The sequence below is a fragment of the Heloderma suspectum genome, chromosome 1, assembly GCF_057233095.1.
Source record: "Heloderma suspectum isolate Gila_16-S chromosome 1, 16-S_ref, whole genome shotgun sequence".
Classification (NCBI taxonomy): Eukaryota; Metazoa; Chordata; class Lepidosauria; order Squamata; family Helodermatidae; genus Heloderma; species Heloderma suspectum.
Genome location: NC_139458.1, coordinates 111,975,670 through 111,992,255, shown reverse-complemented (window position 1 = coordinate 111,992,255; position 16,586 = coordinate 111,975,670). Strand labels below are relative to the sequence as shown.

Sequence of the window (16,586 nt, the reverse complement as noted above, 5' to 3'; positions counted from 1 at the left end):
TGAAGCCAATGTGTCCGACATATTCCAAAATCGCCAGTGTTTTTAATGCATATATTACACTTTATTGGATATGCACCTAAAGTATAACTCATGAATGTTAATTTAACTCATTTATTGTTAGTTATGGAGAAAGTAATCTGCACCCTGGTTCCATGGATACTTTTAGGTGCTAGAACTAGGCTTATTGTCTGTAAGTTCTCCGTGTTGGGTTCTAATAACATCTGTCATAATGTGTGCTTCTGCTGTAATGATTACTAAGACAAGTCAAGGAAAATTTACCTGAAACAATTCCTTTGCCCTTTCCCTCCTTTTTAGATTTATTCTCTTAAAGCATCCAGGCCAAGGCTTGGAGAAACCAGCCGTCACCATTGAGCCCAGCAGCTGGAGCGGCAGTGAGAGTCCTGCCGAGGACATTGAAAGAATGAGTGATTCTGCAGATAAACCAATTGACAATGACGCAGAAGGTGTCTGGAGCCCAGATATTGAGCAGAGCTTTCAGGAGGCGCTAGCTATATATCCCCCTTGTGGGAGAAGGAAAATCATATTGTCCGATGAAGGCAAAATGTATGGTAAGTCATACAGATCCAACCATTTTGAAAACAATTCAATAACCTTGTATGAAGTCACCTGTATGTAGAGGCAAAAGAACAGATTCTTTAAAAAAAAATGACATAGTGGTGGGAATTGTCAGGAGCGTTAATGAAATGAGGGGTGTTCTGTGCTGTTTTGTATTGGAATCTATCAGAAAGGAGGAGGGCCACACCAATATATGGAGAAAAAGTATTGTTATGCTGGTCAGATCTACTGTAAAAGTACAGCACAATCTCAGGCTAATTATTGGTGTAAGGAAGCTTTTCAGCAAATGAACTATGTAAATAATGCAACACATGTTAGCTCAAACTCGTGTGCACCATTTTGCTTTATCTCCATTTTCCTATTTGTCTGTGACTCAAGTTGAAAAATTCATGGAAGTGAGTGTTAAGTGATTTTTAGAACGCATAAACGGTAATTTTATATTAAATTTGAAGACTTCACCAAAAGCTAGAAACATTTTCAAACAGTATGGCATGCCTAAGACAAATTAATGCTTAATGAATTTATAGAGCACTTAAAATTAAAATCCAACTTGAACTTGCAATTAACAATGCATTTGTAAGAGATCAAGGAGTAGATAAAGCACTTTATTGCACATATCTTATTGTGAAGTTCCCTTACTTCCACACTCAGTTTCTGGGAGCAACTGCAAAGTTTTCCCTTCCAACTTGGGCTGCCATAAATTATCAGATGTGCTGACAGTATTTCATAAATATATTCGATGTTTATCCCATCTAGGGATAAGAAGTTTTTACTTTTTTGTTCTTTCCAAGTTGCTCCAGCTAATCTCTTGACTTCGGAGAGTTAAGCTGCTTTTCCCTCTCCCTCACCCCCCTCCCTTTCCTTTAAAAAAAAAATATTGCTGACTGTAGAGTTTTAGTTCTGGCTTCTTGCATTGTGGAAAGCAGATGGCAGGTTGTTGCTCTGCTCTTTATTCTTCCCTAATCACTGAGTGTTTAGCGATTTTGTCTTTTGTGCAGTCAGGCTTTCTGAGCGATCAGGAATCCTTACCTGATGAATCTTTTTTCTGGGCATTAGAGAGTAACTTATTCCTCCACAATTGCAAATATGTTTCACACAATGGGGTGTTTTGTCTTGAGACGGAGGCTCTTCCCCAGAAAGGTTCAGTAGGAATCTGTAGAGCAAACTAGCATGCACTGTAAGTGGAAAGCAGATGGTACTGCAGCTGCCACCAGCTGTGTACCCCCCTCCCTCTCCCCCAGTACTGGTTGGATGATGTAATGGAAACAAGGGGAAAAAAATTCTTTCTGTGGTGTTGGAGTCTCTCACAGCCTGTCAGTGTCACAGAGAGGCAGAAACAGACCTTAAGGCGTTAGTTTGCAGCTGTCATGTGACCCTTGAAGCCAAATGAAACATAATGTCTGGAAAAATAGGCTTGTGATGAACCATCTCAGCTGCTGTTGGCAGAAACTTTCTGGGCCTTTCTTTTCCTGCTGGATTTTCCCCTCTCTCATTTAAATCTAACACTGCTGTTTTGCTTCTTCCCTTGGCTCTCCCTCTCCACCCTGGTACTTTTCCATCTTGTTTGTTTGTTTGTTTAAATGATCAGTGATAGTGTGGTTTGTCATCGTAAAATTAGGGGAATTTTAATGTGCTTGTTAAATTTCTTGAAGAACAACACCTAGAAGTAGATACATTGGTGTGTGCGATTAATTATTCCTCAATACCTGAAATCTCCACCCTCCTCAACTGCACTTATTACTGTAAGACTTTTGAAATATGTGTTTTACAAGCAATGCCTTATGATGGATCAATAATATATCTGTAGCATTATTTTTTCTTTGTTTCCTGACAGAGAGCACATAGACATGTTATGAATAGATTTATCTCTACAGTCTTTTCCACTAGAGCATGAATCGGAAAATATTATTCAACAGTAAATACTAAATAATTGTACCGTGGTAAAGTTGAGAAAAGTAAAATGTGTGTGTGGGGCGGCGGCAAAGAAGGCTACTGTGTAAATACGACTGGTGAATATGTCTAGCATGCATTTTTATTTCATTAGTTCTACAGAACCGCTATACCCAGTGTGGTTTTAAAAAAACCATTCTTACAGTTCAGTTGGTATTTTTATGTTGTGTCAATTAAATGTCCAGATTGTAGCTGAACTTTGATTTAAGGTACTGCCGTAATTTGATGGGGAGGGGACGGGGGACTCGGGGGAATTGCAGATGGTGTGTTAGTAGAATTTATATCCTGACTCTCTCTCATTGGATGAACTCATGTTTTCATTCTTCAAGCTGAGCACTGCTTTGTAGTGTTTGAGGATTTATTGAGACCATGCTATGTTTTTGAGGACTTCATAATAGAGTCTTATGGCCCTAATAGCATAATTGTTCTCCGAGGAGTTTGAAATCAAAACATTATAAGTGTTTTAGATACCATGAGCAATAATAGTAATAAAAAGGAATACTTTTTGGTGGCATACCAAGTTTATTTACAGCAGAGATGTTACTCTATTTCAAAGCTTCCACAGAGTTGGGAGTATACTGTTATTTGACAGCAGCCATCCATGAACCATAGAATCATAGAATAGTAGGATTGGAAGGGGCATACAAGACCATTGAGTCCAACCCCCTGCTCAATGCAGGAATCCAGGGCAGAGCATCCCCGACAGATGGCTGTCCGGCCTCGTCCTGAATGCCTCCAGTGTGGGAGAGCCCACTACCTCCCGAGGTAATGGATTCCATTGTCATATTGCTCTAACAGTCAGGAAGTTTTTCCTGATGTTCAGCTGGAATCTGGCTTCCTGTAACTTGAGCCCATTATTCCGTGTCCTGCACTCTGGGATGAACTAGAAGAGATGCTGGCCTTCTTCTCTGGGACAACCTTTCAAGTACTTGAAGAGCGCTATCCTATCTCCCCTCAGTCTTCTCTTCTCAAGGCTAAACATGCCCAGTTCTTTCAGTCTCTCTTCATAGGGCTTTGTTTCCAGTCCCCTGATCATCTTTGTTGCCCTCCTCTGAACCTTCTCCAGCTTGTCTGCATCCTTCTTAAAGTGCAGTGCCCAGAACTGGACACAGTACTCCAGATGAAGCCTAACCAGTGCTGAATAGAGGGGAACTAGTACTTCCTAGAATTTGAAAGCTATGCTTCTATTAATGCAGCCCAAAAGAGCATTTGCCTTTTTTGCAGCCACATCACATGGTTGGCTCATATTCAGCTTCTGATCGACAACAATTCCAATATCTTTCTCGCTTGTAGTGTTGTTGAGCCACGTATCCCACAAATAAGACAGAAGGTCAAAGTTCATACCCATTCATTTTCTGATTGAAATTGTCTTTGAATAAGTTGAAGTCTGTGGAAAATTGTGGAGAGTGGTGGGGGGAGATTGGGGGAGAGGAGGAGCTGGAGAAAGGTGACCCAGCCAATTAACTACCGCTGTTAAAGTGGAGGGAGATCTCTGGAATGAGCAAGGCCTGCTCATAGTCAAAATCTTGTATTCTGCATGTGTAGGAAGATGGCACCCATCGAAGCTGTTTGAAAAAATGTCACTGTGATCACAGAAATGGCTGCTGTCTCCCCACATATGTGGCTTGGATCATGTGGTCCTTCTTGACACAATTGTATCGAGAGTTGCCAACTTCTGAAATAATAATTCTGGTACTGTGATTAGGCGTGGAGGCAGACCTTCTGGTTGCAGGGGTGGCACCTAGAGCAGTTCTGCAGGGGAGCACCATGGTTTGAGGCAACCGTGGAGTAGAGTGTAGCACAAAAGCTGTCTATTTACCCATGATGAAAAGGTTTAAAAACAAAACAAATCAGCCCAGACTTTGCCCCACGTTTTCCTTGCAGCTGGCTGAGAACAGCAATATTCCCAAACAATGCAGGGCGTTTTTTCTCTAGTTGACGAGCTATTGTGGTTATATGTGGCGATAACACACAGAGAAAGGTTCATATGAAGCAGACTTTTAAGTAGGGGAAACTGGAAGCCATTTTTGTGAACGTGGCTGATTTTTCTTTTTCAGAAGAAAGAGACATAGTTGGGGTATGTGAGTTCATTTGATGAGTTAGTGGAATATGCCCCGGTGGAACCCATGGTCATTACTACAGGAGGAGTCGGGTGGGAATGCAATATCTCTTAAGGTGCAATCCTATGGGTTGTGCCCTTGCAAGATGGAAGCCTCTGAACTTGGAGGCTTCCATGTATCCAATGCCCTGTCAGGAGGGGCTGGCAGGGTGGGAAGAACGACGGAGGCAATCATCACCTCCCTGTCCTCCAATCATTGAGTTCTTTGCTAGATGGGCTTTTTTGCCCATTTAGTGACAGTGCTCAAAGGGAAAGGGTGGGAAGCTGGAAGAGGCTCAGGATAGCTTGTATCCTTGCCTCTCCGGTGTCTTCCTCTCCTTGTCCACCAGAACACCCCCTTTTCCCCCTCTCCGAGGTTAATTTTCTGACCTTGGAGGCCAGCTGGTGTGGTTCTTCCTGCATGGCTTGTGAGGGGTCGGGGTTAGGGAATCAGATCTCCAGCTCTCCCTTCTGCGGTTGGAGCACTGTCTCCAACCTCACAGCACTGTCTCCAACCTCACAGCACTGTCTCCGACCTTGGGGTGGGGTGGGTGGGTGGGGCGGAATCCCCACTAACAGAGAATGTCTAGGGGCCATAGGATTGCTCTCTCCATGCCATATAGGAAACTAGTTTTGGGTGCTTCACATGTAGTCACCCTGTAGCTTCTAGATACCAACCAAAAGATTTAAATTTCAATCTGTTAATCATGTTGAAGTCCACTTCTGAGCCCACCTACTCTTCTTCAGGTTTTTCTTCACACTGTAAGCAAGCATTCACCTAGTTGGTTCTCTATTTCCTAAATATCAGGCTCAGATTTTATCCTAGATGTACAGAAGTGGAGACCTGTGAAACGTTATACACATGGAGGACATCCCTTAGCACAGGAGAGCCATATTGATGGCTCACAAGGTGGGAGGGAGGATTCAGGAGTAAGTGAGCTTAGGATCACACTTTGTGGAATGGTTCACACATTACCCTCTTACCTCCTCTGCTTATAGAGGCCTCCACAAGAGGGATGGGGTTTTCTTTCTTTGGCAGCAGAAATAGGCAGCATGGCTTCCACGTGCTTATGCTGCTTGCTTGTCCCTCCTCATGCCCTTTGCTCCTGGCTAATAGGGATCCGTTGCAGCTGTCAGCCCTCCCACACAAGACAGAATCCAAGCATCTAGATGATTTTGGCAGCAGCCTCTAGGTCCCCTCTTTTGCAGCAATAACTTGTTTGCTCTGGCAGTGTCTCCCCTAAGCAATCTAGCTTTTTGTGGTGGAGGATGGGAAATGCAGGTTTAAGGGAAGGACTGTAGATCAATGGGAAATCCTGGATTCAGTCCTCGACATCTCTAGGTAGGGAAAGACCTCTGTCTGAGACCCTGGAGAGCTGCTACCACAATCCTGAACTACATGGAAAGTAATCTGACTTAGCAGCTGCCTACGTTCTTAAGCTTCCTGAGGCTGCTAGGTCATGGCTCAATAAGTAGTGCTAGTGGTGGATTTGGCCAGGCGCATGGGGCATGACAAAGGGGTAAGCAGTCACAAGAACTATGGTTGCCTGTGATAGCCTCAGTTGTTATATTAAATCCTATTTATTTTTTATTTATGTTTTATTTATCAAATTTCTTAATCGCCCTTCAGGCTGGTTACCCGGCCACTCTGGGCGATGTACAGCAGTACCATTTAAAACAGTAAAATTACACATTAAACTTTATTTAAAAATACCCTAACCCACCCCAAATGCCTGCCTGAATAACCAAGTTTTCAGTACGTGGCGGAAGCTCATTAAAGAGGGGGCATGGCGGAGTTCCCTAGGGAGGGAGTTCCACAGAGTAGGGGCCACCACAGAGAATGCCCTCTCCCTCATCCTCACCAGCCCAGCTGTCCTGGCTGATGGGCCAGGATTCATTTAAATCTGAAATAGTACAGCTGATATAAAAGCTTGATTGGTTGTGTCAAGAAAGTGGGCAAGGTACAGTTGCTCAGCAGATTTGGAGCAGGAAAGGCAGTGCTTCTAAAGATTTTCAGGGTGCTTTCAGGTGGGCTACATAATCATTTTTTAAAAATCTACCATAGTTTTATGATGACATCACATCCACCTACATGATGCTTGTTCAAAACTGTGTCTCTCAGATTAAATACTATGCTATTGCAAAACGGTGATGGTTCACCATCTTTAAGTGTATATCTATTCACAAAAACAGGAAAATGCACATCTATGAGATCAGGCAGATTAAACACCCACATTGCTGGGAATCTCCTCTAACTACTTCCATTGTTTAATTTGGGGGTGCAGCATGATTGGGGTGGGGGAGTCAGTTGTGGCAGTAATGTTAGCATTATTGTAGTCAGACGTCTTAGCTTCCAGTATTTATGGAGTTTTGGACCTGGTGCAATATAGTCTATTAAAATTGTGTATTTTCTTCCATTAAGAAGATACTGATGCTACCTTGTATGAGATATGGTGTCTCAACATGTGTAGAAATCTGCTTCTTTATTGATGAACTAGTTTTCGAAGTCCTGGGTTGGCTAAAGTACAAAACAAATTGAGCTTTCTCTGCCATAATAGGAGCACCAGAAGAGATTCCCATGCCCTAATGTGGTACAGAAGATCCCTATTCCTCCTGTCTCTGTGTTGATTGTGCTTGCTGCATTTGTCCCACTCTACATTACACATTTGAACCCTATTCATGCATTACGTGTGTGTAGGGCACTCTGTTCTTTTGCAGACAACCACACTCAATGTGCAGATATCAGGCCTAGTGTGGGGATGCAACACTGGGGATGAGGCCAGAAGCACACTCTGCTTTATCATGAACCTGCACAACATGCGAGTAACGTATGAACAGGGCACTTGAAGGGGAATGTGGGCTGAACACGAGCACAGTGTGGGAAGGGCGTGGTGAACTTTTGACCACAAAATAAGGCTTATGTAGACATTATAAGAAAGCAGTTTGTTGACTGTAACAACAGTAGTTTCCCTCAGATTTGTCTGGTTAATTCCAAGTGATTGCTTATAAAGGCCCCTCCGCTGCTCTTTCCACTCCGTCTCAAGATCATATTGATCTAGCATCCAACCATTATCATGGCTGAATATTGTGCTCTTTCCCCAAAGGTGTAACCACACTTTTGCTTCTAGAGACAAGAGGCAAAAGAGTAAATCTTACCATCTTTTTGTACTTGTCTACCACCTTTTGAGCGGCAGGTGTGCCACCCAGAGGTAATTGACTGTTAATCACTAGCATTTCACATGTCATTAATTAATAAAATCAATTGGCAACCTCAGGAAAAGAAATTCAACTCCTCTTAAATACAGCAGTCAACATTGCCTTTGTGAAAGCTTTATTGTATAGTTGGATCTTCTACTAATACCACTCTTTATATCATGAGAAGTATTGATTAAAATATAGAACTTTTTCTTTGAATATAAACGCTTGGCTTTGATACTATTTTTCTCATTCATAAAAGCCAGTAGTCCTTGTGTTGTAATTCTGTCACATAATAAAATCTGGAACTGAGTTAAAGGACATTGGCTGATCTGTATTTGAGCCCCAACAAGCTCAAATTGTTAGCCTTTTTGTTGATGGTTTAGTTTCTTCTAGGATTCCTGTGAACTTTCTTATTGCAAGGATACTTGTCTGCACATGTCTCTGCTTCAGGAAGGACTATATTAGGAAAAGGCAGTAAGAATGAAGGCTGCAGACATAACATGTTCTGTAAAATACAACCCTCACTCATCCTTAGCGAGGTTAGTTTTACACCACTGCAAACTGATTTCACTACAGTGTGTGTATATCCTTTTTCTTTTGTTATTGATTTGCAATTTGAATGTGCCAAGGAGCTATGGATTAGAGTTGCATTGGGCATCTGTCACCTACAGGAGCGGCCTGGGGCTCCAGGTAAACTTCATGCCTTGAGAAGCAGTGGGCTCTTGTAGGGGCTACAGGATACCCAAATAGCGAGCTGTGGAGACCCATCAGTCGACCCAGAAGTTGGCTCCTGGGTTGCCTGGAGGACACTGAAGTAGCACTGGTGGTGTTACAATATACTGCAGAGCCATTTAAGCCCTTAACAAGGAGAGATAAGGGGAAAGGCAAAAGGATGGGACAGGATACTGAAGGCTGGGGCGAAAGGATGTAGGAAAGCCCAGGGGCAGATGGAGGCAATAGCAGAGTGGAGTGACAAAATAGGTCAGGAAGAACCAGAGAGTAGGAAGGAGACAACAGTGGAACAGAGCAGGGAGACAAGTCTAGGGAAATCAGAAAGGTGAGAGGAGGAAGCAGTGGAACTGAGAGGGGAGCAAGACTTAAAAGAAGTACCCTAGACCTAATGTGGAGTGGGGAAAAGCAAGTTAAAACCCTTGAAGGATCTGAGGATGAAGCCTCCAGCAGGAGCTCACATTACAAGCTGCAAAGCCCAGTGGGGAGAGACTTCAGACCCCTTATACTTATCTGAGATTCCCAACACAAGACTCTTGTTCAGTGTCCTGGGGACCAAGGAGATGTAGGGATGTACATCTTAGCTGAGGAACTCAGATTCTAGGAATGCCTTGGCAGAGAAATTGTCAAGATTAGAATGACACTTAACCAGGTGCTCCAAGAACGAGACCAGTGCTATTACTGGTGCTTGCGCTTTCCCCTTGTGCAAGACCAGTGCATGAGGGGGAAGTGGGATCACTCAGCTGGGGCAATGGCTGTTCTTACTTTAAGGTATGCTCAGCTGCACATAATACATCTCAAGAGATGGGATCAAGACATTGGATTGCTGTGTAACTTCCAATAAATCGCCTAATCTAAGTGTAAGTGCATTTGTTGATGGGGGGCAGGGTTGAACTGTTCTTGCCCCCTGGAGAGATCACCACATTTGCATGGTCTTTATGTGATGCTGTGAACATAAACCAAGAGAGCGATTTACAAAGGATTGGCACAGGTGAGAGAAGACAGTTTTATGATGCCTTGATAACCAGAACTTATGTAATGGTGATTCTACTGTAGTTGCCAATGGGAGACAAGTTTGACATGAATGGTCAGTGAAGTAATGGCTGACCTGAATTACCCCTCTGCATTCATCATACAAGTACTTTGGACCTTTTAGGTTCAGCAGTAGGGTGTGTCTGTTTGTATGTTTTCATTTTGGAGAGCTGATACAAAGACCTGGTTTGCATGTAAAATGGATTGTTTAACCCAGGAATTGTTGTGGCTGAGTGGGAGTGAGTGAGCATGCTTCCTGCTGAGTGTTCACTGCTTCCGCTTTCAGTCAGCAGCCCAGGAATGCCCTGTGACATCTGAACCCAGGAACTCTGGGTTGTTTAAGGGTTAAACAACCAGAATTAACCCAACAACAAACCATGTGATTGTTCCTGTGTTCCTGTGTTGTTAATTGAAAGCGGAAGCCACGAGTATGCTTGTTCACTCCCACTTCCCCATGGCAATTCCACAGCAAGTTTATTTATTTATTGCATTTATACCCCGCCTTTCTCCCTCTCGCAAGGAACTCAAGGCGGCTTACATTATCCTCCTCCTCACCGTTGTATCCTCACAACAACAACCCTGTGAGGTAGGTTGGGCTGAGAGTCTGTGACTGGCCCAAAGTCACCCAGTGAGCTTCCATGGCCAAGTGGGGACTAGAACCCGGATCTCCCGGCTCCCAGTCCGTCACTCTCACCACTACACTACACTGGCTCTCTCAGTTTGTTTAACCCAGGAATTTCTGTCATGTGTGAACCATCCCAGTGATTGACTGACTAGAAGGGAACAGACTTTTAAAGAAAAAGTGTATTCCTAAGGTAGTTGTATTCTGAGTTTCTGTTGTACCTGATTACTGGCCTCAGTTATTATCTTTCCAGTCATCAAATAAAAGTGCTACTCTTGGGGAAGCCAACTTTTACATTCCTAGTGTGAGGCATGTTATTTTAAAAGCTTCATTCATATGCAGAATTCTTCTTAAAATGTTTTGTGCATGTCACTTTTTTGAAACATGAGGGGAAAAGATATTTAAAGATGCTTCTATAATTGTCTAATTAATTGCTAATGTATTCAGGGGGTTCCTTGTTGGTTTTAACTTGAAGAAGTTCCCCTTTCATTACTACCTCCATACAAATGTAAGTCATAAAGTTTGCACAGTATTAAGGACAAGTAGATCAGAATCCAGAAGTATTATTGGGAAAGATGAAATACCAGATGTGAGGTATTGGGTTGCATGTTTATCCAACTGTTACTGCAATCATTGTACAAAGATGTAGTCTTGCAAATTTGGTCTCACAGCAACATACACAAAATATACCCCAGTGATGGGGCCTCTCTGATGGTAGCTGGTGGATAAGTTACAGTGCGCAAATCTGTGTAAACTTATTTTTACAAACCTTAGTATGTTTATTATGTTGCATTTTAATATTTTGTTTATTTGTCACACTTGCACTCCATCTTTCTACTGAGGAGATCAGGACAGTATACATAGTTCCTCACCCCACCATCTTGTCCTTACAACAAGCCTATGAGGTAGGTTTGTGTGTGTGTGTGTGTGTGTGTGTGTGTATGACTTGCCCATGTTCATTCTGTGATAGTCGTAGCTGAGCAGGGATTCAACCTAGGTCTTTTTAGTTCCTACTCCAACATAGTGGGCCTGTTCACACGTCATGCTAAGCCACCATGAGTTAATTAATGCCCAGGACTTAGCGGTATATACAGGCCGCCATTTTGAATTTTCAAGACTCAACTGTGGCTTGTCATGTTGAATGAACCTGGTGAGAGTGGGTTGTTGGTGTGGTTAATAAATCACCCAGAACCCATGGGCTGCTTTAGGGCTATGGGTGGTTTGGTAACCATGCCAACAACCCACCCTTGCTCAGTTCACACAACATGACAAGCCATGCCTGGGACCTGAATAGGGAATGATGCAAGCGGGCACCATGCTTTGTCATTGGTTAAATAAATAAGCTGTGGTGGCTTGTTAACCACCCTGTGGACATTGGTCACATGCTGCTGGGATTAGCATAACTACCCACGATGAACCACAGTAATTGTGTGAACCCTGTCAGTGAGCCTGTTTGCACGATCATGGCAGAGCATAACTACCCACGATGAACCACAGTAATTGTGCAAACCCTGTCAGTGAGCCTGTTTGCACGATCATGGCAGAGGAAATAAACTTCGGTGTCTTATTTCCCCCACCACATGTGCCAGGAAGATTAGCATATTTAACCCCAATAGCATGGCTTTCTGTGTCATGTAATTCCAGCCAGGATGACTTATTGCTGTGGTTAACAAGCCACCTCAGAACCTACTACATCCATGGGCTCTGGTTGGCTTGTTAACCATGGCAACAAGCCACTCTGGTTGGGTTTGAAGGTAATTATGCTAATCCCCGCTGCACGCGACCAGCATATGCAGGGTGGTTAACAAGCCACTGTGGCTTATTAACCACCCTACAATTGTGTGAACCAGGTCACCATCTATTATTCCAGACCAGCTATAATATGTTGGCCATATGAATCAAATAAAGTTAGACCTATCCTTCAGTAGCAGTTGTACCCCTTACATTACTGGGACCATTGTTTAATAGTAGAACTTGGTACATTGAAAGTAAATAATTTATAGGACAAGGGGTATGAGCAAAAGAATAGAACAGATTAGAAAATAACAAGTAGAGGGCAATATGGATTGGGGGGAAGATTACATTTTACCTTCATGGTCCCTTCTACTGCCTTTGTATGCACATAGGTGGAGAAAGTGATAAACAGCAGTCTATTGGGTCCTCAACACAGGGACATAGTCTATCCATGATAGAGTGGGCTGAGCCCTAAAGGTTTTAAGGGAATCTGCTTGCTCATTTTAGCCACTTGAGCATCATCCCAGATAATAATGAACTGAGCTGTAATGGAGCCTTAATCTTGTGGGAGAATATGAATGAGGACAATTCTATTTTTGGCTTAGTTGAGAAACTATCAGCATTAAAATGTCTCACTAGAATATCCAAAACATGTGTTAAGAGGCTGTTGAGCTTTAAATTAAACTAATCCAAGCATCATTTTTTCCCCACTGAGGTTGATTTCACTGCTTGAACTCATCATACTGTTTGTTGCAGCAAGCGCAGCATTTCTAGAGAACTGATCTTCCAAGTGTCACAGTTATGAGTATTTGGGAGAAAACATAACTAATATTCTGTTGAGATGTACTGGAATGTGTTAAGGGAACTTACAGTCCAGCCTCAGCATTTAGGAAGGTGAATTGGACATCTGGAAGAAACGCTCTGTTGAACACTGTTGGTGGAACTCCTCTTTCAATGCAAACAACATTCAATTCAGCTAATACAATTCCAGAAGAGAGATTACATTACTGTGAACTTCCTCAGTGGCCTGTTTCAGGTGTAATGTTTCCAGTCCAACACACCATGGTTTGTTGGAGTACGAATGAGAGACAAGCCCAAGCGCTCTCTCCTCCATCTTCTTCTTTCCTCCTATGCCTTCTGCACTTGGCTTCAAACAAGACTTTCTGGTTTGTTGAACTATGGTTTCCCATCACATCTAAACCAGAAAATGGTAGTTCAAACTCTCCCCACAAACTACAGTTTGATATTGATTTGTAGGGAGTGCTTAAGCCACAGTTTCCAGTTTAGAAGTCACATGAAACTGGTTTTTGGGGAGCACTGAAGCCATAGTTTCCTGCTTTGGCTATCACAGGACATTGTTCAACAAATCAGAAAGTCTTCTCTGAAACTGAATGCATGAGAGGGAGGAGGGAAGACTTGAGCTTGCTCATACCCACACTACTAAACCATGGCTTCTTGGACTGGTAAAATTGACTTGGCTTAATTTACCCATGGGGGCTGTTGCATTGTGTTGGTACCCATGGGCACCATTTTTGCATGGCGCCCATGGGTGCCTGTCTTGCCACAGCTTACAGTGTTGTGTGAACCCATGCAGCAGGGGTGGTTTGAGGGTTGGACAACCCTCAAATAACTGTAAAACCATGGAATCTTCCATAGCTAAAAGGTGCTATTGACCTGTCTTTCAAAATCCAAACTTGGATCAAAGAATGGCCTGCAAGAGTTTCACGGGGAATTTTTTTTTTAAAGTAGAAAATACGTGTCATAGGGAAAGGATCCAATAAGTGTCCAGCCACTAGCGCTATTTACATTCTGCTAGTAGAAACCAATGTTTCCGTAACATCAATAGAGCTTGCTAGTGCCATGGGCAGGCTTCCTTTTTAAACAAATGTACAGTGTGTGGAATTTTTCTGTAACTGGGTTGGGGGAAGGGGAAACAAAGTGAAATTATTATTTCCCTCGATGTACAACGTGCCACACATCTTGATAGCCCTTGGAAAACTATGTAACTGTCACAAAGCATACACCAGTGAGATCATCTGTCTTTTGCATAAGCCTCTGAGGCCCTGTTACATGCTTTTTAAAAAATTAACTACTTTTAAGACGGTGCTTTCCACTTCAGGAGTTTTCCATGATACACATGAACCTCCCCCTGCCCCATCATCATGAAACAATCATCTGTACAGCTTGGTATGAGAAAAAAACCACGGAATAGCCCAGAAATTTCATTTGTGAAGTGGGGATCTTGTTTTGTTTGTTTTTGTGGCTCTTTAAGGGGGTTACATCCTGATCCTATGCATATTTTCTCAGAGATAAGTCCCTCTGGGTCAGGAGAGAACAAATCTTTGCCCTTTTCTGTGTGAGAGCCCTTCAGGAATTTGAAGAGTGTTCTGTCCCGCCACAGTCCCTTCTTCTCTCCAGGCTAAATAACCAGTTCCTTCAACTTTTCCTCATCAGACTTATTTTCCATATCCCACCCTTGGAGGGAATGACCATATAATAATCAGGAGATGGAATCTATAGAACATGTCCCTGCTTTGTAACTGTTACGATGGAGCTTGGTAGCTAATGATTGTTCCTTCATTAGCCACACTACCACTTAGGCCAGTCAAATATGTGTTGATAGATAATATTCCATCAGTATCATTGGTTGTGGCCAAACTTCTGTAGGTGTTAGCAAGCAAGAAAGCAATTAGTTATCTGGCTCTGGATAGCTGCTTGGGGGATACCTCATGTCATATATTTTGTGTAGCTGAAAGTAATTAAGGTTAAAGTGTTTGCGTTTTTTTCACTCTAGTCTGTTGTCCATAATAAATTATTTACACACGCACATACCCTGACCACCTTTGTTGCCCTCCTCTGAACCAAGTCCGATTTCTTCAAAGGATGGCACCCAGAACTAGACAACATCTTCGTGGCCAACCTTGTAAAGCATTGTCTAGTGCAGGCCTGGGCAACTTGTGGCCCTCCTGATGTTTGGGCCTGCAGTTCCCATCAGCCGTAGCCAGCATAGCCAATGGTGGGGGAAGATGGGAGTTGTAGGCCAAAACATCTAGAGGGACACAAGTTGGCCATCCCTGGTCTAGTGGAAGAGAGCTGTAGAATTATTAATGTACAGAGCACCATATAAAATGATTGTTGTATGTTAAGGGCACCAGTTTATAGGAACAGTAACTTGAAGGGTGGAGGGATGAACAGAGTGATTCGGTGCAGTTACTGCAATAATCTAAGATATAATGATTCACTATGGGAAAAGTATCCTGTGCTTTTAATAGTTATGTAGAACAGATGATTCTTGAAGATAATTCTGCCTCTTTGCAGCAGCGCTATGGTGGGACATGCTGCACTGTACAATTGCGCTCATTTCACATTCCAGCAAGGTTATGCTCAAAATCCTACAAGCTAGGCTTCAGCAGCATGTGAACCGAGAACTACTGGAAGTACAAGCTGGGTTTCGAAGAGGCAGAGGAACTAGAGATCAAATCGCTAACATTCGCTGCATCATGGAGAAAGCAAGAGAATTCCAGAAAAACATCTATTTCTGCTTCATTGACTATGCTAAAGCCTTTGATTGGATTGTTGTGGATCACAACAAACTGTGGCAAATTCTTAAAGAGATGGGAGTACCAGACCACCTTACCTGTCTCCTGAGAAACCTGTACGAGGGTCAAGAAGCAACAGTAAGAACCAGACATGGAACAACCGATTGGTTCAAAATTGGGAAAGGAGTACGACAAGGCTGCATATTGTCGCCCTGCTTATTTCACTTATATGCAGAGTACATTATGAGAAACGCGGGGTTGGATGAATCACAGGTCGGAATTAAGATTGCCAGGAGAGTTATCAACAACCTCAGATACGCAAACGATACCACCCTAATGGCGGAAAGCGAAGAGGATCTAAAGATCCTCTTGTTGAGGGTGAAAGTGGAGAGTGCAAAAGCTGGTTTGAAACTCAACATTAAAAAAACTCAGATCATGGCATCTGGCGTCATCACTTCCTGGCATATTGAAGGGGAAGAAATGGAAGGAGTGACAGGTTTTATTTTCTTGGGCTCCAAGATCACCGCAGACGGTGACTGTAGCCATGAAATTAAAAGACGCTTGCTCCTTGGGAGGAAAGCTATGGCCAACCTAGACAGCATAGTAAGAAGCAGAGACATCACCTTGCCGACAAAGGTTTGTATAATCAAAGCTGTGGTTTTCCCAGTAGCAACGTATGGCTGTGAGAGCTGGACTATAAGGAAGGCTGAGCGCCGAAGAATCGATGCTTTCAAACTGTGGTGCTGGAGAAGACTCTTACGAGTCCCCTGGACTGCAAGGAGGTCAAATCAGTCCATCCTAAAGGAAATCAACCCTGAGTGCTCATTGGAAGGACAGATCCTGAAGCTGAAGCTGAAATATTTTGGCCACCTAATCCGAAGAGAAAACTCTCTGGAAAAGACCCTGATGCTGGGAAAGATTGAAGGCAAAAGGAGAAGGGGATGGCAGAGGATGAGATGGCTAGTTAGCATCACCGATGCAATGAATATGATCTTAAGCACACTCCAGGAGAGAGCGCAGGACAGGAAGGCCTGGCGTGCTATGGTCCATGGGGTCACGAAGAGTCCGACATGACTTAACGACTGAACAACAAATGGGGTTTTCACAG

General features: G+C 43.1%; 1 protein-coding gene across 2 annotated transcripts in view; it reads left to right on the top strand.

Annotated features, from left to right (window-relative positions):
* Positions 1-16,586, top strand: part of TEAD1 (TEA domain transcription factor 1) — a 267,694-nt gene that overhangs the window by 108,009 nt on the left and 143,099 nt on the right. For both annotated transcript variants that reach the window (XM_084853818.1, XM_084853829.1), the window contains exon 2: positions 316-569. In XM_084853818.1, coding sequence (XP_084709944.1) covers positions 422-569 — 148 coding nt within the window. In that variant the 5' untranslated portion in view covers positions 316-421. The remainder of the gene's footprint in view (positions 1-315; positions 570-16,586) is intronic.